At 37.9% G+C, this 27388-nt stretch overlaps 1 protein-coding gene across 1 annotated transcript; it reads left to right on the top strand.

Moving 5' to 3' along the window:
- Positions 1–8811: 8811 nt before the first annotated feature.
- LOC308529645 (protein TOPAZ1-like) lies at positions 8812–25536 on the top strand. The gene is made up of 7 exons (XM_081105873.1): positions 8812–9450; positions 10283–10383; positions 13344–13509; positions 19476–19640; positions 21288–21491; positions 21962–22145; positions 25242–25536. The coding sequence occupies exons 1-7, from the start codon at positions 9333–9335 to the stop codon at positions 25459–25461; spliced, it is 1158 nt and encodes a 385-aa protein (XP_080961999.1). The 5' UTR covers positions 8812–9332; the 3' UTR covers positions 25462–25536.
- Positions 25537–27388: the final 1852 nt, after the last annotated feature.

Raw genomic sequence — 27388 nt, 5'->3', positions numbered from 1 at the left:
TTTGACAGAGATTCTCTAATTACTGTTTTTGTAATTAATTCAGCATGTATTTCAGATCTGAATTAACCTAACATCAGCTTCTTTATCCCATTGCTTTAAATTCACTTTTAAACAAATGGAATAAGCATAAAGATAGGATTGAAATTTGCATAGTTTTTATGAAATATCAAAAGGTAATTTTACATTTTTCACAACTTGCAGGTTTGCATGGATGTGCTTAAAAAATATATAAGCATCAACGAGCTGTGTTTGCTACAACGTGCAGGTATGAGACAATGAAATGACTACTCTAAATTCATTAATGTGTTTCAAACCATGTACTATTGTATCTTATAGTTTGAAAGTAGTTTAGTACTTTTAAGTATGAAAACCAAATGCCTTAGAATAGTTCTGTTGGTCTTAGAAAGAATTAAAAATAAGTGCTCTGGCTGGGTAGCTCAGTTGTTGGAGCATTATCCTGTACACCAAGAAGTTGCAGGTTCGATTCCCAGTCAGGGCATATACCTAGGTTGTGGGTTCAATCACCAATCGGGGCATGTATGGGGAAGGCATCCAATCGATGTTCCTCTCTCACATAGATGTTTCTCTCTGTCTCTCCCTTCTTCTCTCTCTAAAAATCAATAAAAATATATCCTTGGGTGAGAATCCTATATAATAAAAGTCTAATATGCAAATTGTCCCCTTGGGTGGTAGTTCGACTGGGATACCGGGAGTTTAACTGCTCACTATGACGTGCGCAGACCACCAGGGGGTGGCGCAGAACATGGCAGGTGTTGGCAACACGCTGCGACCTCTCACCAGCTACCTGGGGGTAGAGGTGATAGGGATGGAGGTGTGGTGAGGATGTGGGGGAGGGGGGGGCCTGCCGAGCTCACTCTCACTCCCCCTGCTACCCTTCCCCAGGATGCCAGGGCTCGCACACCGGGGAAACCCCCACGCTCAGGTGCCCCCCTCCCCCCGCACTCAGGTGCCAGGCACCCATGAGGAGCCCGCCCTGCACCCACATGGTGTCTTCCGGGTGAGCCAGGTTGCAGCCACCAGGACCACAGGGGCTAGTTGGGCTCCCCCTGGGTTCGCGCAGGAGCCGGTCTGCGAGACTGGCTGAAAGAGAGTGCACTGCCCACCCGGCTTCTGTGCGGCACCACTGGGCGGCCCAGCCCGCAATTTCTGGCCGTGCTCACCGCATCTCCATGTGGGGACTCGGGCACAGTGACTTAGGTGGAGGGGGACGCGCAGGGACCTGGAGACCCAGGTGCTGCCCAGAGCCCAGAGGTCAGCTGGGACCTGCCCTTCCATACCAGATGCTCACACTTCGATCACTGGCCAGGCCGAGGGGCTGCACCATGCACTAATTTTGTGCACCGGGCCTCTAGTTTAAAAATAAAAGGAGAAACTATATTAACACTTTAATAATTTAAATTTTTAAGTATTTAATGTCAAAAAGGAGGGATGCATGTCAATTAATGGACTATAACACTAGCTAACAAGTTCTTTGCAACTATACCTTCTTTTTTAAACATCTGCAGTTTCAGTTTTATTAATAAGTTATAGTAGCAGACATTGAATTTCCCATGTTATCTGTAATCTGCTTCTTATATAGGCAACTATACAGATACTGCAAAGTGAATAGCCAGAAGAATTTTTCTGAATGTGCCAGGAAAAAAATTGAAGTATATAAAGAAACTTTGGAATAAAGCTGAATATTATCGTAATGTATTAGTACAATGTATTGGTACATTTTTAGTACAATGTTCATAATCATAAGCTGGAATAAAAAATATCCTCAAGGTCAACATGTTGGTGGGGTTAAAACAACAAGAAGGGGTATATGTCAAAATATAGTCTGCATCTATCCCCAAATTATATAGTTTGTCATACATGACCAGGCCATTGCCTGAAGACTCCCTAGGAGTGAGGCTTCCTGGACGTTCATATTAAAACCATGATGTTTGAGGCAGTTTGGACCTATTTTTTGTGGAGAGCCCATGAGTTAGTTTTCAATCTAGTTCCTAACATGCCTGGTTGGCTTCAAATGTCATTGCCATTAACTTTTGCTTTAAATTACAGTGGAACCTCGTTTTTTGAACTTAATTCATTCCGGAAAGCTGTTGGAAAACCAAATTATTTTTCCCATTAGAAATAATGTAAATTGAATTAATCCATTCCAGACTCCCAAATGGTTCCTTGCTTTAACCTTTCGTATATACAGTACATGTGTAGTGTACTATTTAATCTATAAATAAGCACTTGAAAAACAAAAAGGACATGAAATATAAATGAAATTTTAACAAAAAGAAAGGAAATGTAAAAAATGAAAATTTAATAATAAGCAGCAACAAAAACAAAAAAACACAAAAATATTCACAGCACAATATTCTGAGACTTTAACAGTGGTAAACTGACCCATACTCACCCATTCTCTCCTTTTGTTTATCCCCGAGAGATGCATGACTAATCATACAGGCATCAGCATGAAAGGGTTGTCAGGTTGAGAAGCAAACTGTTTGAGATGGGAGACATTCGAGAATCGAGGTTTGACTGTATTTTCATCAAATATTTCTGATACTGGAAATGTGCCTTTTAAGAAAATGAATTTCTACTACTCAGTCTTTAAAAATAGAAAAATTGTCCAATTAAGGAAAGATGAATATCTTAAAAGTAGCAAATGACTTTAATATATTTTTTCATTTTCAGTAAATATGTTTACAGAGTACTACAGAAAGTTTCCTCCTGGTATACACTTTGATTTACAAGTACTAAATGACCTCCTGAATTCTTTACTCAAGCATTGCTTATTGAAGGAAGTATTTCAGGTATTGAACCTCAGCATAATGGTTAATACGCTGGTAAGTAACCTGAAAATATATTATTTTTAATAACTTAATTCCTCTATTATAGTTCTTGTTTATATAATTTAAGTTATAATTTCCACATTTGTTGACTACTTCCTAGAAAACACTTTTTTTCAGCATAAATTAGAGACATTTAAAATGTACTGAAAGAAGACATGAACATGAGTGTAATTTTTTTGTTTTATCCAGCCTGCTCTGAAAATATTACTAGAAATATTTGAGTATGTGGCAACTATGAAATTAAGGAGTGCTGTACCTGCTTTAATTGGTATCTTTTGCAAGGTATGGTTTTGTCTCTTATTCTCTGATAGTGAATAATCAATTAAAAGAAAATGATTTAGAAAGAAATAATGATTTTTCAAAAAAATAATGATTTCTGCTTACACTCTTAAACTGTCTTTTATTCACATTCTTAACGCCAAGAATTCTATTTTTAGAAATGTTTCTTTTCTCCTGAAATAGGGTTTATAAACAGACTCCAGTGACTGACAGGCCTTCCCTTTAAATAAATAGTTCCAAGCACTTCAGGTGACTTCTTTCTGATTCGTAAACTATCCTCATATCTACACCTTAAGGATAATTATAGAAAATGTTCCTCTTACAAAAAAGTTGAGGTCATTTCTAATAAAAATAAATGTATAAGTAAATATACAAATAGAAAGTCATGACCAAAACAAAGTAAATGGAAAATGGTGGCTAGTAATTAATTTTATATTTGGCATAAACAAAAAAATTATGGCTCTCTAAAAATATATTAAAATTTTTACTTTGGTTGAATACTTCCTTGGATTTGTACTGCCCCGCCATTTATTTTTGAATAGGCCTAATAGCCAGAAAACCCCTCATTTTCTTTGGGAAGCAGCACTGGAACTACTCTAGCTGATGAACAGATATTTCAATGAATACCTCTAGTTCCACATTACAAAACTTGACAGAATTACTTGCCTGGAAAATTTTTTAATCAGATATTACTGATCACCTCTGGGAGTTGTAGAAAACCTCAGTATGATACTTCTCAGGAAGTTTACAATCAGGGATAAGGTATACATCAGTGCTTTATTTCAGGTGGGATGAGTGAAAATAAGGGGTAAAGTGACAAAATTGTTGAGATAACTTGGAGAACAGGAAGAATATTCAAGTTTAAAGTTCAAATCACAGCTTTCTTTTTGCTTTAAATTCTTGAAGTCGGGTGTCTTATTATGGTTTCCAAGTATTTGAAGAAAGTATGGTTTAAATTTTTTAAGGAGTGTTAATTCTACTTGTCAATGTTTCGCTTTCCGCATCACTCTCTTAGTTGTTTCACACACTTTATGGTTTTCAACGCTTTCATATTTTTATTAGAATGACTATGGTAAAGATAAAAATATATATTTTTTTTTTCCTCTCTTCTTCAGCTTGTTGAAGCTGGGCTATTGCTTGACCCAGAACACTTTAGCTATATTGTTAAACTCTTACACCAAGTACAAGCTCCCAAACAAGAAATAACTGCAGTTCTAGAAATGAAATCCAGGTAAGAATCACTATAATTAAGGCGTGTGTGTGTGTGTGTGTGTGTGTGTGTGTGTGTGTCGGTGGGGACTTATAAAGGATGAAGGCAAAGCACTTATCGCTATTCACATGTGCAAACATCTAGTTACACAGTGTACGCCTTAAGCCTTTCTCCCGTCTCTTGTTCATGTCTTAGTTACACTGCCATTAGTCAAGCTGCCTCTAGCCAACTCTCCTGGCCAGCCTCACCAGATCATTCTCAGTACCTGATTTCATCTCAGTGCCTGGTACATTAAGTGTAAAAGGAATCTCTCTTATCCTCTGGTTCACAACTTAATTCTACTTATTGTGCTCTCATATATGTATATAAATTACCTTAATAATTTTTTCTCTTTCACTCTTGTCATGTAAGCTAAGTAAACTATTTTAGTTCCTCTCTTCCATTCTTTTTCTCACTGCTTGCTTTTTCTGTTCAACTTATGGCCTTCCAAAGCCCTTTAAAAAAAACTATGATAATTATAAGGGTAGTACCATAATATATCTGTATTGAGTAAAAGAAAGGCCATAAGTTGTTTTTTTTAATTACTAAACTGTACATACAAAAAGAATAGCCTCCAAATTATGTTATTCTTCCCCTGAGCTAGAGGCTCATTGCTGCTGGAGTGTCATTGCAACCAGGTCTTGTCAGTGGACAGGGCTAGGGAAGATATTATATATGCATATGAAAATATGTAAATATATGTATAGGAAATATGTGTATACAAAACACACACAATAAAATATTTCTCTTTGTATGCATATTAAAAAACAGTTCATACTGATAGCTTGATTCTAATCCAACACCATGGGTTTATTTTAGCCTTTTCTTGTTTATAAATTTTTCTCTGACAGTAAGAAATCTGATTCTCATTATCTACAATATGTTTATTCATTTATTCAATCCTACTATCTATCCACATAAAGTAGTCTCAGAACTGCTAACTTATACCCCTGGGGAGAGGGATTACTATCTCGAGTTCAGTATTAGTAAAAGCTATTTTTTCTTTCGCCTTACAGCATTCAGCCAAAATACTATTTCCTACATTAATTTAAGGTAGTTCTTTTTTTCCCCCACTCTCATTCAGTATGTTCATTGTAGAATACTTAGGTTTATTTGTTACTGTTTGTACTATGTTTTGGAGTTCTTCTACATCCTAGTTAGTTTTATTTAGGGAGGTATATAAAACATTATTGTTATTTGTAAGAATCAACGCTGTGCTAAAAACTATTCAGTAAGAAGAGTTGCTCCTCCTTACCCCTACTCCCCATTTCCATTCCCTCCTTCCTTCTACTCCTTTTTTACCTACACATTGGAAGTAACCAGTCTTTTAGTTTCTGGTTAATCCTTCTTATTCTGAGCAAGTATGTGTGTGTGTGTGTGTGTATATATATATATATATTTATCTTCACTTCTTTTTCACATAAAGTATAGCATACAAAAAGTATTCTTTACAACTTTGCTTTTTTCACTCAAACAGTATATCTTGGAAATCAATCAATTCATAGAGAAATTCATCACTTTTTATAAATGCAAAATACTCCATTGTGTGGATGTATGATAAGTAACTGGTATTTCAGTTCTCTCCAATTTGTTGCAATAAAAATGGCACTTGTTTGTTGATTTATTGATGGTAGCCATTCTCTCTGATGTTTAGTGACATTGAGTATTTTTTATAGGTCTATTGCAACACTCTTAGTTGAATGGTACCTTTTTCTTTCCCTTTTTTCTTCTTTTCCTTTTTGCAGTTGCCAAAGGTTGCTTCTCCTTTCCATTGTTATCTTTTTGTCCTTTCCCAAAAGCTATGCATTTCAAATTGTCTTCTTTAAAGCATATAAAATTTTTTAAGTTCCTTCTGTGTGCTCTGTGTTCTACCTACCCATACGCTTTTTTCCAGCATTTTTAAACTTAGTGTGAACTTAGTCTTCGTAGTGGTTTGTTTGTTTTTAATATTTCTTGACTTTTAGAGAGATAGGAAGGGAAGAGCGATAAATAAAAGCATCAATGCGAGAGAAACATTGATTGTCTGCCTCACACATGCCCCCCACTGGTGACCGAGCCCACAATTTGGGCAGCGCCCTGACTGGGAATGGAACCAGTGACCTTTTGGCTCGGGGGTGGACACTCAACCACTGAGCCACACCAGCTGGGCTATAGTGGTATTTTTTTTTTTTAAATCAATGTTAGATCCCTCTGGTAATTCCCATTTTTTATTCTCCCCACAGGTTTGTTTGGTTTTTTTTTGGGGGGGGGGTGTTTTTTGTTGTTGTTTTTGCATTGTTTTTGTTTTAGTCTGACTTTGCTTGTGGAGCAGTGAAAGTGGAGTGAGAACAGTAGAGATCAAGGGCATCAAGTGCTGTGATTTAATACTTTTTCTCTTTTTATTCACCATTATTTTGAAGCTTTGGCATTCTGACTTCCAAGTTAGGCTTAAGGTATGGTTTTGTGTGGGATTTCCTTTGTCCTTATTGTTGCCCATGGTTTGAGGAGGAAATAGTGTGAAGTAGATATTTATGCAGTAGACATTTTTTTTTAGCTCTAAAGACTTTTGATAGTATATTAATGCATTCTTTTCCTCCACTCTCTTAGGTATACGCTATAAAATAAATGAATTAAGAGCAATAGTGACTTTCGGGGGAACAAATGACACTTTAATTAACACTTTCCTCTATTGTTAAAGGTTACAAATGAGGCAATTTAAAAAGAACTGGACCTGTGATTTAGATTTAGCCTTGAATGAAATAAAGGTATGACACTTACTTTTTAAATAAATTGCTGGGATCATTGCTCAGAAACTTTGAATAGTAAACCCATTTTAGGAAATGTTTTAGAAATGTGGCTGTTATACAGAGAAAAAATGATCAAGGGAAAGAAAGTTTACATTTTTTTTAATACTTTGAAATACAAACATAATTTCTAGAATTGTGGACTATCCAAAAAGTAATTCTGGAAATAATTAGCTTCAAAATTAACTTACGTTAAGGTGTAATAATCTAGAGCTTAGCCTTTATTCATTCATTCATTCATTCATTCATTCATAAAGAAGAAGAAACATTGATTTGTTGTGTCATTTATGCATTCATTGGTTGATCCTTTTTTTTTTAAATACTCAAAGATATGATTTACTGACTTTTAGAGAGGGAGATGGGGAGAGAGAGAGAGAAACATCGATGTGAGGGAGAAATATTGATTGGCTACCTCCTGTACACACCCCGACCAGGGACTGAGCCCCCAACCAAGGTATGTGCCCTGACAGGAATCTTACCCCACTTTGTGATCTATGGGACAATGCTCCAATCAACTGAGCTACCTTCCAACATTTGTTGGTTGATTTTTACATGTGCCCTGACTGGAGATCGAACCTGCAACCATGGTGTATCAGGATGAAGCTCTAACCAACTGAGCTACCTGACCAGGGCTTAAAGTTTAGCCTTTCATTCTTATCACTGGCAGACTCATTCAGTGCACAAGCAAGTTGGCTTACTTGTCATGATCCATGGATGGCTACAGTATGTGAAATGACAGGAAAGCCAAGATCAGCATGCACTCACCTAGCATCCTATATAATAAAAGCCTAATATGCTAAGTATCCAGTTGTCTGGTCATCAACTCAACCAATCAAAGCATAATATGCTAATGATATGCTAAGACCATTCAACCACTCGTTATGATGTGCATTGACCACCAGTGGGCAGATGCTTCAACCAGTAGGTTAGCTTGCTGCTGGGGTCCAGCCAATCGGGCCTGAGCAAGATGGGCCAGACATGCCCTGGACCCCTCCCGTGGCCCCTGCCTTGCTGGCCAATCTCCCACGACCCTCCCTGGCCCCTATAGTGCACCAGTGGGGTCCCTCAGCCTGGCCTGTTCCCTCTCGCAATCCGGGACTCCTCGGGTGATGTCAAAGAGCCAGTTTCGGCATAAAAGGCTAATATGGAAATAGACCGAACAGCGGAATGACTGGTCACTATGATGCGCACTGACCATATGCTCAATGCAGGAGCTGCCCCCTGGTGGTCACTGCGCTCCCACAGAGGGAGCACCACTCAGCCAGAAGCCAGGGTTACAGCTGGAGAGCCTCTCCCGCCTCCTCCGTGGCAGCGCTAAGGATGTCTGACTGATGGGTTAGGCCAGCCGTGGGCCGGATCCGCAGGCCGGATCCAGCCCGTCTGAAATGAATAAAACTAAAAAAAAAAAGACCGTACCCTTTTATGTAATGATGTTTACTTTGAATTTATATTAGTTCACACAAACACTCCATCCATGCTTTTGTTCCGGCCCTCCAGTCCAGTTTAAGAACCCATTGTGGCCCTCGAGTCAAAAAGTTTGCCCACCCCTGCTTTAGGCCCGCTCACTGCACCCGGCCTCTTGTTTAGAGTATAAGAAATAGAGGGCTTTCAGGATGAATTTACTTTTTAAGATAATTTTTGTACTCATCTAGTACTTGTTGATCTAATCTTAATTAGTATTTATATCCTTGAAATAATTTTTTGTTGATTGGTGTGGAAAACTATTTCTTAGTTTATAATAAAATATAATAGTAAGTTTACTAAAATTTACTTCGTAGCCCCCTTTTGTAGAAGAAATTCCATAAAATCTATCTCAACTATCTAGTTCAATTTTAAGGGTGATATCATTAAGTACATTAGGAACTAGTTAATTAAAGCAAATGTACATTTCCATCTAGAACTTATAAAGGCTCTGCAATAGTCAGAAAAGCAAATTATACAATAGCATGTTATTGATGTTGTAACACTTGTCAGTAAGTTTCTAAGATTTACAGAGATTGTCTTATTAATTTCTATACATTTAATGCCTGCATATGCCTACTGCATAATATGTTTAACAGCTTTCTAAATAACAGCTTTCTTTTTCTGTTTTGTTTTTAATAATTCTAATAGCATTGTAAGGAAAACGGTGACTGGACCAAATTGGGAAATTTATACCTTAAGGTAAAAATGGACTGTGAAAAATTTGTAGATTTCCAGAGATTTTGTACTTGTGTTGCTGAAACGCTAACAAAAGGCTATAAAGAAGAAAGACCAAATGTTCCATTTTGTGAATTTGCTCAAACAGGTAAAATGTCACTGTTTTGGTATGAGTTTTGTGTGTTAGGGTAATGTAATATTCTTAATGGGAATGTAAAGCTCTTAATTATTTCCCATGTTGAGGATAAGTTAGTATTGCAGGTTTCAGATACTTTTCCTGTTTATAAATTTTTCATCTGCATATTGTTAAGTTAGGTTAACGATATAAAGTTAAAAATTAGTGTCTTAATATCAGATGTTTCATGTTCTTATTTTTCTTTTTATTCAGATTGGTAAAACTGTTGTTAGCAAATTATATTGGAGCACCTGAATTTTTGAATCATTAAAATTGTTACAGTCTTCACTATTACAAGTCACCAAAATTCATATATTTTTGAAATTTTATTTTTACATGAACTCTTTACTACTATATTCTTTATCAGGGGCTGGCAAACTTTTTCTGTAAAGAACCAGATAGTAAATATTTCAGGCTTTGCACACATCACATATGATCTATGTCACATTTTTTTTTTCTTTTCAAAAAAACCCTTAAACATTAAACTAAAGAATTCTTAGTTCGGATGTGAGGGCGATCTGGCTGCGACATCTGTCACCCCATTGATCGCCAGGGTTGATTCGGCTGATCTGGCTGGCTAGGCGGGTGTCCCCCTCCTCCCTCACCGATCCATGTGCGTCCCTCCCGAAGAATTCTTAGTTCACAGGCTATATCTAAAAACAGACCACAGACCACATTTGGTCTGTGGCTATAATTTGCTGACACCTGGTGTTTGTGCTCATATCATTAATTCCATGTTAACTTGCCTTTTCCATTTTTTAAGTGACTATTTCACTTTCTTCCATATGCCTACTTTGTGTTTCAGTGAGCAAAGATCCGCAAAATAGTGAAGTAGATAAAACTTTGCTGGGAAGAATCGGAATCAGTGCTATATACTTCTATCACAAGCTGTTGCAGTGGTCCAAGGTACTTTAAATTTTTGTTTTGGCTTGGTATTGAAAGTGTTTCGAATTTTTGAACAGAATATAGGTTAAGTTAGGAATTTGCTAATAATCATCACAAGTGACTAAATGACTCCCAGACCAGTAAGTGAATTATTAGGTGCTATATTAGGCAAATGTGGAAAGGACATGGCATCAGACTGACTGCTATGAAGAATTTCAGTGTAGTTAACACTTAGGAAACTGTGCTAAATATATTTATTTGAAGCAACTTTCAATTCAGAATTTATTTCCTCAGCTCCTGAGTAGCATTGTAATTTTGCAAGAGTTCAAGACACCTTTTTAAAGATAAACCCAGGATATTCACAATTAATAGAACTCCTTAAAAATCACCTCCTAGAACGCTCTGGAATACTATATACTATATATCTTGATGTCTGCCTTTGAAGTTAGCTCACCATAAAAGTGGTCTAGTGATTCCAGACCATGTTATACTACCATTCTTTAGATTTCCATGCGAAGTGGTGGGATTAGATTTAGTAAACTTAAGTAGGAGATAAGAAATCCAAAATTGGGAGTAAGTGCTGAGGGATGGAGTAACATATATAGAGTGGGACAGTTGAGAGAATGCTCATTATTGAATCAACTATTAATATGTATCTTTTGTTACTTTCTTCTTATAAAATGGTTATTTCAAAGTTGAATGAGTTCAACGACATTTAAGTACATGGTCACTCATACACATACAAAAGTCATGAACTTTTTAAAATTAAAAACAGCAGAATCATTGTAGAAGGTCCTCAGTCTCTAAAGTCTCCAAGAGGTTTAGTACTGTGCTTGCTTCGGCAGCACATCTACTAAAGTTGGAATGATAGAAGATTAGCATGGCCCCAGCGCAAGGATAATACGCAAATTGTGAAGCGTTCCATATTAAAAAAAGAAAATAAAAAGAGGTTTAGTACTCTTTGTATAGTAGGCCTGGGATGGGCAGAATGTATCTTGTCCCAGGCCTCACAACCTAGTTTAAGTTTGATCTTAGCATTAATATCTTAGACATTTAATGCGTGAGAAATTAAGGACTACCTAACAAGAGGACCGTTTTTAAAAACACAGATTGGCCCTAACCAGTTTGGCTCAGTGGATAGAGCGTCAGCCTGCAGACTGAAAGGTCCCAGGTTCGATTCAGATCAAGGGCATGTACCTTGGTTGCAGGCACATCCCCAATAGGGGGTGTGCAGGAGGCAGCTGATCAATGTTTCTCTCTCATTGATGTTTCTAACTCCCTATCCCTCTCCCTTCTGCTCTGTAAAAAATTAATAAAATATATATTTTTTTTAAAAAACACAGATTGATATTGCTCATATTTTAATTTTAATAGGTTATTATTATTTCTTAAGAGGCTGGTGAATTTCTATTTTAATTAAAATTTTTCACTATCTTATTTAGAACAGATATTCTTAGTTTTTTTAATGAAACCTAGGTTTTTGAACATAAAAGTAAAACCATTGAAATTAAACTAAAGCAGCTAACTCTTAAAAGTGCACTATTTATATTGTCAAATTAGAAGTACCTTAACATTATAATATGCATCTGACTCAAAATAGTGTAACATAATATAAAACAAGGGTCTTCAAACTAAGGGCCAAGTCTGGCCCACAGCCTTTTTTTGTATATCTTGAGAGCTAAGAGTGTTTTTTACATTTTTTAAATATTTTTTTATTTATTTATTTATTATTATTAATTATTATTATTATTATTATTTTAAATTGATTTCAGAGAGGAAGAGAAATGGCGAGATAGAAACATCAGTGATGAGAGAGAATCATTGATTGGCTGCCTCCTACACACCCCCACACTGGGGATCAAGCCTGCAACCCAGGCATGTGCCCTTGGCTGGAATCGAACCCGGTATCCTTCAGTCCACAGGCCAACGCTCTGTCCACCAAGCCAAACCGGCTAGGGCTTTTTTTACCGTTTTTAAAGAGTTACACATTAAGAACAATAACCAAAGAAAATGTACAACTGATCGAATGTGACCTGCAAAGCCTAAATTATTTACTATCTGGCTGTTTATAGAAAAAGTTTGCTGACCCCTAATATAAAATAATTATATATGTCCAATTTCTGATGTGCAGACTAGAGAAATAATCTTTATGTCGTCTACATGAAGTAATCTGTTCAGTCAAAGAAACAGTTTTTAGCCAATAATCTTATCCTTTTTTTTCACTATCATTCTTTATCTGAATTTGATAATAAATTGTCTTCATTTTCTTTTTCTCTCCCTCCTGGACCTCAGGATGATCCACAGAAAAATGTGCAAAACTTATAATTAGTAATTTTCCACAGCAAGGCATGAAATCCTTGTGCCAAATGAAATCTTTAGGGGAAGCACAATGTATAAAACACATGAAGGGAGAACTGCTGAAAGGGGTCCCAGGGTGGGTGAGGAGTAATATGAACAAAGCCCTGCTTGCTTCCCTTCCCCTTCCACCCTTGTGGCTGAGCAGGCAGGGGCTTAAGTAGAATCTTGGAGCAGTTTGAGAACTGTCCGTCTAGAACAGCAGTTCTCAACCTGTGGGTTGAGACCCCTTTGGGGGTTGAACGACCCTTTCACAGGGGTCGCCTAAGACCATCGGAAAACGCATATATAATTACATATTTTTTGTGTGATTAATCACTATACTTTAATTATGTTCAATTTGTAATAATGAAAATACATCCTGCATATCAGATATTTACATGACGATTCATAACAGTAGCAAAATTACAGTTATGAAGTAGCAACGAAAAGAATTTTATGGTTGGGGGTCACCACAACATGAGGAACTGTATTAAAGGGTCGCAGCATTAGGAAGGTTGAGAACCACTGGTCTAGAATGATGATTCAAATTGGATAATGGGTTTCTCTATAATCAATCAGTGTGACTTTGTATTTCTGTAATACACTAAATGATTGATACTCAGTGCTCTTTATTTTTCCTCTAGGGAAGGAAGGTCTTAGATATGCTATATGAATTGAAAATACATTTTACAAGTTTAAAAGGACTTACAGGGCCTGAGAAGTTAGCACCAAGATGTCAAATTGTAAATATTGCAGTAGAGATTTTTCTAAAAAGTGGAAGCATAGATGGTGCAATGTGGGTATTAAGAGGTAAGTTCTGATATATGCAAACATAAAATAATTTGTGTTGTATAAATTCTTGTCTATGTAATGAATTACCTTAAGTCAGCAATTTTCAACCTTTTTCATCTCATGGCACACAAACTAATTACTAAAATTTTGCAGCACACCAAAACATATATTTTTTGCTGATCTGACAAAAATAGGTACAATTTTAATTCATTCACACCAGGTGGCTATTGTTGTGTTGGCTGTTGTCATTTTTATTTCACAATGTAAGGGATAAAAGGTCAGTACCCCTGACTAAATAGTCAGGTATTGCATGTTTTTAAAATTTTTGAGGCACACTGATTGAAAATCGCTGCCTTTAGTTGATATTGAATTGTGGGTGATAATTTGGTCTAAACCCTAGTGGTCATGTAGGTAGGAAGATGAAAGGAGAAAGTTAACCTAACTTTAAAGAAGAAATTGTATGAAACTTTGTTGAAAAGCTAGTTCTTACATTCTTGTAGGCACCATACTAAATTCTTTACCTGGATTATCTCAGCTAATCTTCATAGAAGCCCTATGAGTTTGGAATTATTACAATTTCCATTTTATGGATTAAAAATATGTTGTCAGAGCCCTAGCTTGTTTAGCTCAGTGGATACAGTGTCAGCCTGCGGACTGAAGGGTCCCGGGTTTGATTCTGGCCAAGGGTACATGCCTGGGTTGCGGGCTTGATCCCCAGTAGGAGACATGCAGGAGGCAAATGATCAATGATTCTCTCTCATCATTGATGTTTCTATCTCTCCCTTCCTGAAATCAATGAAGATATATTTTTTTAAATGTTATCAGAGACATTAAGCAATTTGTCCCAAATGACATAAGTAAGGAGTGGAGGCCAGATTCAAACCCAGACAATCCAGGTTTAGAGCCTGCAATCTGCATAAATTCTATATTTGCATGTACAGGCAAACATGACTTCCAGTGAAGATAAGCAGAGCTTACTTTCTCTGTAAATGAATCCATCCAGCAGAAATTAAAATGAAATTAAGCCAACAAAACAACTAAGGTTTGTTTGGTAGCAATAGCACAGCATGGTTTCTAACGGTAACTCTGGCTACTTAAACCATCGGGTAGGTTTTATTTGATAAAATGGGATAAGAATGCCCTAGCTGGTTTTTCTCAGTGGCTAGTGCATCAGCCTGCAGACTGAAGGGTCCCGGGTTCGAGTCCAGTCAAGGGCATGTACTTCGGTTGCAGGCTCCTTCCCGGCCTGGGCCCTGGTCAGGGCACATGCAGGAGGCAACTAATTGATGTGTATCTCTCACATCAATCTTTCTCTCTTTCTCTTTCTCTTCCACTCTAAAATCAATGGAAAAATATCCTTGATTGAGTATTTAAAAATGTTAAAAAAAAATGGGATAAAAATAAGAGACCTCGAGAATTCAGGTGGGAAGATGGAATATATGCACAAGTAAAGCAAGTAGATAACCTTTACACTAACCCACAAACACATACTGGCACATCTCCATATTCATATTGGTGGTTTGTTCAGTGCCTAATACAGACGTCATGAGTAGACTTCATGATCAGAAGCTTGTTGGAAAAGGTTTTCTTCAGCTTAACAAACCTAGCCAGTGAGGTTTGCTAAGTGGGGAAGAGTAAGATATAAAAATATAAATTAGAGAAATGCAAGAGCTTACAAGCTCTGTTAGAAAGAAGAACTGTGGCAAGAAAAAGAAAGATTAAAATAGTTGATAAAAATGGGCTTGGGTCGTTCTTTGAAAGGAAACTTCTGCCTGAAAGTTTCTGGCACAACTAGTTTTTCTCAAACCAGAGAATGAGGGGAGTTTGTGGTAGAGATGTGGAGTGGTCTGAGGAAATTTAAAATTCTTACAACTTTGATGTGTCCATTTTGAGATTATCTTTGAATTTTCTATAAGTTATAAGCACAGGATTCTCTTTTGCAGTGAGCATTTTAATTGAAAGTCATTTTCATATGTCAAATGTTCTTGCTTTAAAAGAAGGGCCCACAGAAGTATGCTAAGTTTTCCCCAGAATTTTTTTGTCTTGAAAGGGATCCGCAGGGAACAGGCCGTTCTCAAGAAAGAAATACAAATGGCTGAATCTCATTTGTAGTGAGACTTATAAGAGAAGTACACATTAAAATAACAGAACACCTGTCAGTCTAGCAAAGACCAGAGTTTGATGATTTGCTTTTTGTGAGGGCATATTGAAATAGTCATTCACATGCATTGTTTAGGAGCTTTTTGGCAAAATACCTGTCAAAATTGAAAATGCATATAGGGATAGTTTCTATTTAAAAGTAAACATTATTTTAAAAGTAAATCAACCAAGATGTTCTCATCGTAAGTAATAATATATGTGAAATCACAGATTTTTATATTTAAGGTGATCCTTTTTAGAATAGTATAATATACAAATAAATTATTAAACTTATAGTGTAACATCTAAAATTAGTTCAGGTACCATCAATGATGTATATGTCACACTTAGGAAAAGTTAGGATTTTTTTTTTTTTGCATTTTTGTTTGTTTTCTTTTGCCCAACTGACACTCTCTGTTTAACATAAACTTTTTAAATCTTTAATAGTTTTGTTTTGTATCGTGCGTTAGGCAGTTCTTGGCTATCTCAAAATTACATATTCACTCATATGGTTTTTAAATTTTTTTATTGTTACTTTTAAATTTTGATATGAGGTGGGAACCTAACTTTATCTCTTTTCCCCAAATGTTCTAACTCATCCTCTACTCACTTATTTGAAATACCACTTTTATCATATACTAGAGGCCCGGTGCACAAAAATTTGTGCACTTGGCGGGGAAAGGGCGGTCCCTCAGCCCGGCCTGTGCCCTCTCGCAGTCTGGGACCCCTCGGGAGATAACGACCTGCTGGCTTAGGCCTGCTCCCAGGTGGCAGAGGGCAGGCCCAATCCCTAGGTCCAGCCCCTGGTCAGGCTCAGAGCAGGGCCGATTGGGGAGTTGGGGCACCGCCCCGTCATGCACAGAGCAGGGCGGATTGGGAGGTTGCGATGCCACCCTCAGTCACGCTCAGGGTAGGGCCGATTGGGGGGTTGGGACACCACCCCCTGTCACACTCAAGGCAGGGTCGATAGGGAGGTTGTGGCGCCACCCCTTGTTACGCACAGAGCAGGGCCGATCAGGGGGTTGGGGCGCTGCCACTGTCATACTCAGGGCAGGGCCGATGGGGAAGTTATGGCTCTACCCCATCACACACAGAGTAGGGCCCATGGGAGGGGGGGGGGTTGGGGCGCCGCCCTCTATCACCCACAGAGCAGGTCCCATCAGGGGGTTGGGGTGCTGCCACTGTCACACTCAAGGCAGGGCCGATGGGGAGGTTATGGCTCTACCCCGACACACACAGAGCAGGGCCCATGGGGGGGGGGGGGGCGCCGCACCCTGTCACACACAGAGCCACAGAGCGATCAGGGGGTTGGGGAGCTCCCCCGTATCAGGCACAGAGCAGGGCTGATCAGGAGGTTGGGGCGCCTTCCCCTGTCAAGAACAGAGCAGGGCCAATAGGGAGGTTGTGGCCCCACCCCCTGTCACACACAGAGCCACAGGGCGATCAGGGGGTTTGGGCACTGCCCCCTGTCACGCTGATCCTGGTGCAGGGAGGCCTCGAAGCTCTGCTGATCCCGGTGCTGGGAGGCATATTACCCTTTTACTATATAGGATAGAGGCCTAGTGCACGTGTGGGGGCCGGCTGGTTTGCCCTGAAGGGTGTCCTGGATCAGGGTGGGGGTCCCCACTGGGGTGCCTGGCCAGCCTGGGTGAAGGGCTGAGGGCTGTTTGCAGCTGGTCACACACCCTTCAGGGTGGGGTTCCCCACTCGGGTGCCTGGCCAGTCTGGGTGAGAGGCTGAGGGCTGTTTTCAGGCTGGCGGGTGACGGAAGCTCCCAACCGCTCTTTTTTTTCTTTTTTTTTTTATTCTGGGCCAGCTTTAGCTCTGAGGCTCCAGCTCTTAGGCCTCCGCTCCTGAAAGCAGGTATCTGGTTTGTTTCGGTTCTATAATCGAAACTTTGTATCAACTCCAGCTCTGAGATCCCGGCTTGCTGAAAGCAGGTTTCTGGGGTTTTGTTTAGCTTCTATATTTGTTACAATGTTTCTTAATTTGCAGGCTCAGAGGCCGGCAAGGCAGGCGGGGAACGTTGGAGTCCTCTGTCACTGAAGCAAGCAAGCCTCATGTTAGTTTCAAGCTGCCTGGCTGCCGGCCGCCAATTTGGCTGGCAGTTAATTTGCATATCTCGCTGATTAGCCAATGGGAAGGGTAGCGGTCGTACGCCCATTACCATGTTTCTCTTTTATTAGATAGGAGATTAGAATCTTATATCTTCTTGGGTCAGTTTCTATACTACTCTCCCAGAGATCTCGTTTTCTGTGCTAGCACCATATTCTTTTTAGTTAATATAGCTTTAGAATAGGTGATAATATTTATCTTTCATACTATTTTTTACTATTCTCAACTGTTTATCCTTTGGGATGTATTGAGTCAGTTTTGTTGACTATTTGGTCAGGATTATATTAAATGTATACATTTAGAGGAGAATGGATATGTTTTATTGTTTTTTGGGTTTTTCTATATTTTTATTCATTTCAGAGAGGAAGGGAGGAGAGATAGAAACATCAATGATGAGAGAGAATCATTAATTGTCTGCCTCCTCTATGTCCCCTACGGGGGATCAAGCCCACAACCTGGGCATGTGCCCTTGATGAAATCAAACCCTTCAGTCTGCAGGCTAATGCTCTATCCACTGAACCAAACCAGCTAGGGCAAGAATGGATATGTTTAGATATCTCTCCCCTCTACCTCAATCATAGTATTCACCATAGTAAAGGATAGTTATTTGCTTGTCTCACGGACTAGCCTGGAAATTCATTCAGGGTAGACTGTCTTTATAGTCTTTCATTCTCAGTGCCTACATTCAAAATCTTCATGGTAATGACTGAATATCTATTATAAAAAATTTGATTCCCTTTTGACTCAGATTTTTAGACAAATGGAAATATTTCCCAACTATGGAACAGAGGAAAACATGAGGATTAATGCAGTAAGAACTTTCCTCACCATAAAACTTGTATTAAGTACACCATAAACTGGCTTTTATTCTTAAGAATGTATTGTTATAAGTGTTCTTATAAAATTTGCATAAAAGTATTTATGTTGATAAAGTTGTGAACTGATTGAATTAAGCTTATTAATTTCCAAATGACTTCCCAACTATTGGTTTCATTTAACTTTGCTATAAAATAATGAACTGATTCAGATTTTTTAATATAGCTACACAATTTGGTAAGATTTCACAATGACTCTCCTAAAATATATTAGTCTTTCAAAAATGTATTATTCTACCTTAACAATAAACAATGAGTGCTAAATAAAAACAATGAAATTTTTATGAAAAAAAACCACAGTATATTTTTTGTGGCATCTATCCATCAGATCTAAGAAAAAATAAGGAACTTCAGCATTATAGGTGATAATCTCTTTTTTTAAGCTGTGTGATGGGCACATAAGAGTTCATTTTATTTAACTTACATATGTTAGACATTCTTCTATACATATCAAATATTTTATGATAAAAATTGTCTTTAAAATTGGGAGGAAAAACTGTTCCCCAAAAATAGCAAAACTATGTATTCTTTATTATAAAATTGTTGAAGTTTTCCACACAAATATTATTTTACATTATTACAGGTATCTTATAATGTGAACATTTTTGTCCTATAAAAATAAACATTAACTTCTGAATCAATAACTGATTAGTATACTAAGAAAATAATTTAAAAATAAGGTATTATGATCATCACTGTATACGTGTTTCTAATAAATTTGAGCCATGGTTATCTTTTTGAGTACACATATTTTAGTTTTGTCACTTTCCAAAAGGTAAAAACATTAGTTGTGATTATACTAAGTATAATTTTCATAGTGTAAATAAAGTGTTAGTACTTTTTTCTTTTTCAAAGAGTCAGAATGGATAATCGATACACCACAATGGCCTTGTGATAGACTGGATATACTCAATCGACACAATCTGCTCTGTACAATTGCACATGAAGTCTTAGCCAAGAGCCTTTACAGACAGACATTTGAAGTTTTGCAAAATCTACCAGGTTTTCAAAATTCTCAAGGTATGTTTTTTAAAAGTCTAGCTTAATTATCTCTTGCCCATCTGGTATTTAACTGTTAATAAGAAACAGTTTCCCACCTGTTTTGGTTGAGTTTTATATTCCAGCATATATTTTTAATGAAGTTGTTTTCTGTAAAATCTGTTTTCTGCAAATTGAATATGCTTTCCTGATGGTTTAAAAAATGAAAAGCAGCCCTAACCAGTTTGGCTCAGTGGGTAGAGCGTCGGCCTGCGGACTGAAGGGTCCCAGCTTCGATTCTGGTCAAGGGCATATACCTCGGTTGTGGACACATCCCCAGTAGGTGGTGTGCAGGAGGCAGCTGATCGATGTTTCTCTCTCGATGTTTCTAACTATCCCTTTCCCTTCCTCTCTGTTAAAAAATCAATAAAATATATTTTAAAAAAGAAAAGCAGAAATGCTTATCTGAGTTGACAGCAGTTCCTAACAGAAACCTTTTCATCATTCCCCTTTCCCTACCTCTGTCAAGTCATCAGCAAACAATGTCAAGTGCCCCCAGCAAGCTTTATATCTTAAAATAATTCATTGCATTTGGAATAATGAAGAATACTTTTTCTTTTATTACTTAGCAAATATAGAACATGATTTCCATTACCTTATAACATAGGTAAACATGGAATAAGTAGAGGAAATTAAGCAGATGACAAGTTCAAAGAAAAGAGAATACTAATGTGGGCAGTGGCAGGTGGTGCTCTTGAATGCTAACGCTCAGATCATACATGCACGGGAAGAGGGAGCCCAGGAGGGAGGAGCAAAGGCTTTGAGTGGTGGGTTCAGAGTGACGGTTAGCATTTAGTGAAAACCTTAACCTGAGGGCCTCCCCTTAGTGCTTCATCATTCAAAGTTGGTGTTTTAGGAAAGCTCCTCTGGTGGTAATGTTTAGGAAGAGACTAAAGGTAACGATATTAATTTTCTGATGAGGCCTGGACACTAAAAGATCCTGAAGTGATTGAAGACCTAGAGTCTAGGTCAGTGGTCGGCAAACTGCGGCCCCTTGAGTGTGGCTCTTCCACAAAATACCACGTGCGGGCGCATACATACAATGCGATTGAAACTTCGTGGCCACACTCAAGGGGCCAAAGAGCCGCATGTGGCTCGCGAGCCGCAGTTTGCCGACCACTGGTCTAGGCTATAGGTTGAACTAACTGAATATAGGGAATAGAAGACTTGGAAATCTCCAAGGTGACTTCACTTTCTTCTAAGTGAAGAATAGAAAGGAATAGAATTACCCAACAAGGGATTTTCTGTTATTTGAAAGTGAGTATTTTTGAGGGGATGATTTATTTTTACTCATGGTAAATATATGCCTGAGGTCTGAACTGTAGAGAGAATGCAAACCATGCAGCCATCCATCTCAGATACTGTTGATGCGGTCACAGGTGGGGGTCATAGAGGTGTTCATGCAGCTTCTGAAATCATTGTCACCCTTTCATATTCCTCATTGTAAAATAAATTACCAGTTTGCTTTGGTTGAATGCTTTTTTGTTACTTAGAGAATATGTAAGATGATTGCTTTTGAGTGCTCCTAAAATGCCAAGGGGAGCAAAGGGAAAAGGAAAGTAGTAAGAGCGAGAGGTTTGAGAGACTAAAATAGACCAATTTCATTGTATCTTTTTTTTTTCTTTTCAGAAGTTGTGGAGGTCTCACAGTATAGCCTTCTTTTTAATAAACTTCTGGATGCCTGTGTAGAAAGCAATAGTCTTGGTATTTCATCCTCCGTAGCAGAATTCATGATTTCAAAGAGTATCCCTATTGATTTTTCCTCTCTTAGAAGATTAATTACTTCTTTAGGAAGGAGTTGTTTATGGCTCAAAGCCAGAACCCACTACAAAAGTAAGTTGCATTTAAAAAAATTTTCTTTTTGATATATTGGTTTTGACTTTGATTTTCTAACCCTGAATCCTTATATAATATTTACAACCAGACATTCAAATATGTACAAAGAGCAGTTAATATACATTCAAAGACAGTGGTCCAAGTAGCTATTCTGGTTTTTTAGTTATTCTGAAATTGTTGTGTTGACTTTAGCTTCAAATATATGGTTGTCATGATGAGGCTCACCAGTCGTTTTTCAGAGTTTTTTAAACATTTCTCACTTCATATTTAACATTTGAAAACACTGTACAAAGAATAATTTTAAATGTACTAGGATATAATCACTACCATATAATTTGTGAGATAAATCTGCTTCTAATGAACAGTTATTCTATACTGTAAGTAATTATCACCTATGGACATTTTGGAAGTCTAAATTTTCACCTATTAGAGTTTTAGTAAAGTTTGATCTATTATTTGATTTTCAGGTGCTCTTTCATTGAGTTGCTATCCACCATTAGAGGGAAATTTATACCGAAAACTTCTACGGATTCCTTCTTATTTATCTGAGGTTGAAATGCTTTTAGCTATTGAAATCTTCCTGGTATCCAATGCTAGTAGTATTCAGAGTCCTGGTACTCCTACCCAGACGCTGCAGATAGTTTTGAAAAGGTTGGTTGATATAACTTATAATTGCATCCTGAAAGCAGATCATGACTCCCTACACATTCCCTAGGAAGTAGATGATTTATATATTTATATAACTGTGTAGTGTATATTTACAAACTTGGTAACATTTAAATTAAGAAAGAGTGTGACCTGTTTGAGACTTAAAACCAAAGCATTCAATAAAAACTTTTAACAACTTTAGAGATGCTGTAAATGGTTCAAGAGATGAGTCCTCTTTAGGTATCAATCCTTTTCATATACTGGTAGTTTTTAGATGGATACCTAAAAGTTATTTATCTTTTTGGTCAACACTAAGATCTAAAAGGGAAATATGTGATAGTTTATTAGGTTCAATTAGCCTAGTTTCTGTATTTTAAAATGTTGTTATAAATGCATAAATAGTATTGTGTAGCTGTTGAACCACACTAGTATTCCTTCAAATAATTTTTTTCAAGGTCCCAGAATTTAGGCTTATACCATTTCTTATCAGTCTTACGCAGAAAACTTGTAATATAAAGGTCTTATGGGACTCCTCCTTTAGAGCTGACAAGAATTTTGCTTCAGTTTATTGGTGTTACAAACCAGATCCTCAGATTGAATATTCTTCAGCTATCTATTACTGTGTATAAATTATCCCAAAACTTAGTGGCTTAAAACAGCAAATACTATTTTAGTTTCTATGGGTCAGGAATTTTGGAGTAGCTTAAGCAGGATGGTTCTGGCTCTGGATCTGTCCCGGAGTCAGGATGTGATCAGGAGCTGCAGTCACCTACCTGATGGCTTGACTGGGGCTAGAGGATCCGTTCCCTAGATGGCTCACTCATAAGGATGTTGGCAGGAAGCCTCAGTTCCTTGCCACATGGGCCCTTCCATAAGTTCCTTGAGTGTCTTCATGACATAACAGCTAACTGCTCTGAGTGAGCAATCCAGGAGAGAAAAAGCAAGGAAGAAGCTGTGCTTTCTATGATCTCTGTCAAGAACTCTGAAGGCTCTGAGATTTTACCCTATTTGCAGGCTACGAGCAGTTTCATGGATCCTAGCATGACACCAGACTCCTGGGTTGGAAACAGCAGACTTTATTACTCTAGTGCAGCAAGCAGCATGATTACCTGCATATTTGTATCCCTCTTGTCCCCAAGTCCCACAGATAGACCCAGAGGATACCTGCACATGCAGTAGGTTCTATTACAGCAGAGGAATCCTGCACTTAGAAAACCCAAATCCGGGTAATAAGCATGCCTGCTCCTCTGCTCTGCACGGAAACACTGTCTCCATCTTGAAAGGTTGTAACAAACCTGTCCTTTGCTCCAGGAGGAGAAACTCTTTTCTTTCAAGATTGTTCATTACATAAACATCATTGAAATCCAGAAGGAGTAGTAGTCAGTGTTTCTGCTCTCAAAACTTCAGGAAATGCAAGGGACCCGTGGAGAATTGTCATCTAACAACCTAGTGTCCAGAGTTGTACACTGTCATGTCTGCTTCACTCTATTTGTGATAAATCAGGCATTTCATCTCGCCTATATGCAAAACAAATTAGGAAATAATTTTAGGGCCATTTTTGTTGTTGTTGACACTATTAACAAATGTTCCCAACCCCCTCCCCACCTTAGCCCACCTCAGCTCAGCCCCCACTCCCCTTTCCCTCTGGTCATCACCACACTGCTATCTGTGTCTGTGTGTCATGCATATATGTTGTGGCTAATCCCTTCACCTTCTTTCATCCAGTGCCCCTCTCCCCTCTGACAGCTGTCATTCTGTTCCATGTACCCATACCTCTGTTTCTATTTTGTTCAGCAGTTGATTAGGGCTAGGGTCATCTTCTTTTTTAGACCAACGAAAATTGGCTTTTTTTCCCCTTCATTATGTCTGTTCTTTTATGAGGGCTTCCTTATTTACCCTGTACACTGCAGTGGCTGAGGCATTGGGCTCCCCATCATCCAAATGAGGATGTGGTTTTCTCATAGGTTTTCATTCTCCACATATATGCAGCCTCTGTACTCATTGTTGGATTTTAGGGGTATGTGTGACCCCATCTTTAATTTTGTCCAAGCCAATATTGTTTTCTCTTATTATCATACTGAGCCCCATCTTGTTATAATAACCTCTATGAGAAAGAATTTTATTCATCCTTAAGAGTTTCAAAAACTGCACACAGTTGGCACATGCTCAATCTACCAGGTTCTATGCACTAATTCCTAAGCCAGAAGGTACTAGAAAGCTCTTGACCAATCTTTCCTTTCTGTGACCCTTGGGGTTCCTGTTCCTCACTCCCACCACTCTGTAGACCACACTGTGCTGTTAATGCAGGTAGGCTCATTCTTGGGATTTGCTGCTGGACCCTATAGATGCCAAGAGCAGGATTCAGCAAACACAAAAAGTGATGCTTAATATAACAACCACATCTCTATTTTAAATACTTCCCACTCCCTATCCCATAAGGGGGGAAAACCATTTGGTATGAATTTTATGAAATTTGAAGACTAGTAGAAAAGTTTTTAGAAAAGTAAATTTTAGCAATTTGTGAAGTACCTTAAATCAGGGCTGAAGAAAAATAACCAGAAATTTAGTAAAGGAACACTGTAATTTCTGTTACCAAATGTTAGCTACATAGTATTTTACAGTCAACAATAGGCAATGTCAAGGTAAAACATGTAACTCCAAACCTGATTAAATTCAATATTATTCTATGCATTATAATGAAAAATTATGCAATTTTTAGCTTTGAAAATATAAAGATTGAGGTTATTAGCAGTGTTCTAGATCAGTGTTTTTCAGACCGCGGGTTGTAGCCCATTGTGTGGTGCAATCAGTTTAGGGGATTGCAACCACATAATTAAAAATGAGACAATAGAAAACAGAGTACATTGTCATAAGGATGCATCTTGTTTGCTGAAACTTTTCCATTTTTATGTATGAGGATTCTACTGGGTCCCAACACAAAAGATCTTATTGTGTCATGGTCAAAAAACTTTGAAAGCCACTGTAGGAGAATGTAGTGAAAAGTCTGCCGTAACTAATAATAATAAATGTAAATATCTTGAAGAGACTGTGTCGCTTTTTTTCAAGTTTCTGACTTTGTGAGGTGTTTTTACTTTATAGATGTGAAGAAAACAAGTCTCGGAGCAAGGATGATTATCAAGCTGCAGTGGAAAGATTAATGATGGCCGCTCGTTTATCAGACCCAAAGCTTTTCGTTAAGCACATGACCGTCAATGTTAATAAGGAGCAGGTTTATAGTTTGGAACATTGTTCTGCCCTGAAATGGTTGAAAGAGAACATGAAGTGGGCTGGAAAGGTTTGGCTTTTCAATAAACATTAGTTAATACTTTATTTTTTAAGTTCAAGTAATCATTGTTGAAAATAAAAGGCAATAAAAATAAAGACAGTTTTCATTATATTCAGCTTTTGCCCTTTATTGTTTTACAGTAAGTTAGTAGACTTCAAACACTAAAAATTTTGATTGATGTAAGCAATTTATAGTATTTTACCCCCACTGAAGTGATTTTTCAAATTACTTCTTTTTAAGTTAGGTAAGTCTACGTAAATACCTATTTATTTTGAAATTCAAACATTGAAAAATCACAAACTGAATGAATATTGTGCAGCATTTAATGAGAGGAAGACATAAAAGGAGAAATGTGCAAGCAGGTAACCAAAGTATTCAGAAAAGCCTTCAGGGGTGTGAAATAGGTTGAGTGTATACTCCGTCCAGTTTCTAAAGCCTATTCCACGTCTGTAATACAGAATAGTCAAGTAATGTTGAAAACTGACTCAAACACCAATTCCAGAATAACTTCGGAGTTATACCAAACTTTTTCAAGTTACCCTGTGAATAGTTTTCCTTTAGTGTATTTTAGAATGCTATATGTATTTTTAAAATACATTAGGTATGACTAAAGAAAACTTTTATTTTATTGTTGACACTTTTAAAGATATTCCCATTTCCCCCCACCCTTTGCCCACCTCCAACCAGCCTCCACCCCACCCCCTTCTTTCTGGCCTTCCACACTTGTCTATGTCTATGTGTCATGCATATATGTTCTTTGGCCAATCCCTTCACCTTCTTTCACCCACCCTTCACCTTCTTTCATCCACTTTTCACCTTCTTTCATCCAGCCTTCCTCCCTTCCCTCTCACAGCTGTCAGGTCAGTCTGTTCCAGTATCCTCCCCTCTGAAGAAATGTTATTTTAGACAAATATACCAGCACTTAAATATCCAAACAAGGATTGTCCCATACAAACCACCTTAGGAAGTTTAAAACTCCTTTTCTGAAGTCATCTTCAGAATTTACCAGTCATTCTCTAAGGTGGTCATCTTCAGTCCTTAATTTGATACTTTAGATTTGCTACTTTAAACCGTAATCATTTGAAGAAGAAGTCTGAATAAGGTGAATAAAAAAAAATAAGTCGTGACTACAGGAGCTGAAAGTATTTTTTAAAGGAGCTCCCAAAATATGGTAATGGCAGCATCCTCGGAATAAGTCTGTAACCTCACAAGACTGAAAAAGGTAAATCCTAGCGCGTTGCCTTGCCATGGTAAGTGTGGCATGAATACTATTCTGGATGAGAGGTGGGAAGTGAGATGGGAGACGTCACAAGGATGGCCAGTTCTCTAGCAAGAATAAACTGCATGACTATAACTGTCATTATTTAAATGCAGCCCTAGGAAAATGGTGTGGATATAACTACCATCAGTTTGAGGACAATGAAGAATGGTAAACGGGCAATTATAAATTGGTCTTTTCTATAGGCGGTAACTGAAACCCAAAGAAAGGAATTAGAGAAACAGGAGACTGGTTAGGTGCTGACCGCAAAGAATCATTTGAAAAGATGAAGACGCGAGAGTTGATAAATGAAGCTTTTGGGGAAAATGAAACTGGTTGGAATGGATCACAAGTGACCAGATTGTTTCTAATGAGAAGTCAAGAGCCATTAGGGCTGGAACAAATGGAGGCACTTTTATTTTTCTGGCCTCAGTCAACAATGCCAAAAGGTAGAAAGGGGAAAAGACAGGTTATTGTTATTTGCCTAATTTCATCTGTGGCCATTTCTAGGGCTAATCAAAGTCCTAAGAGCGACATATAGCTAACAGCAAAACCCAAGCCGATGGTGGAGAGTGCTTAAGGTTTGAAAGATCCTGAAAGGGCCAAAGTCCAAAGGAAAATGCAAACCGGAGAAGAGAAATTTTTAAAAATTAGCCTCAGCTCCGGAAGCCCGGCGGGCGGATCTGCGGAGGCAGCCTCGGC

The sequence above is a fragment of the Myotis nattereri genome, assembly GCF_964212035.1.
Source record: "Myotis nattereri genome assembly, chromosome: 14".
NCBI lineage: Eukaryota > Metazoa > Chordata > Mammalia > Chiroptera > Vespertilionidae > Myotis > Myotis nattereri.
Note: the sequence above shows the minus strand (reverse complement) of the source record. Positions and strands in the feature narration are given on the sequence as shown.

Coding starts and splice junctions, on each gene's coding strand:
- LOC308529645 (XM_081105873.1), top strand. CDS start 9,333: ATGGACTGTGAAAAATTTGTAGATTTCCAGAGATTTTGTACTTGTGTT. Junction 21,492..21,961: donor AGCCAGAACCCACTACAAAA/GTAAGTTGCATT, acceptor TTTGATTTTCAG/GTGCTCTTTCATTGAGTTGC. Junction 22,146..25,241: donor CTGCAGATAGTTTTGAAAAG/GTTGGTTGATAT, acceptor TTTACTTTATAG/ATGTGAAGAAAACAAGTCTC.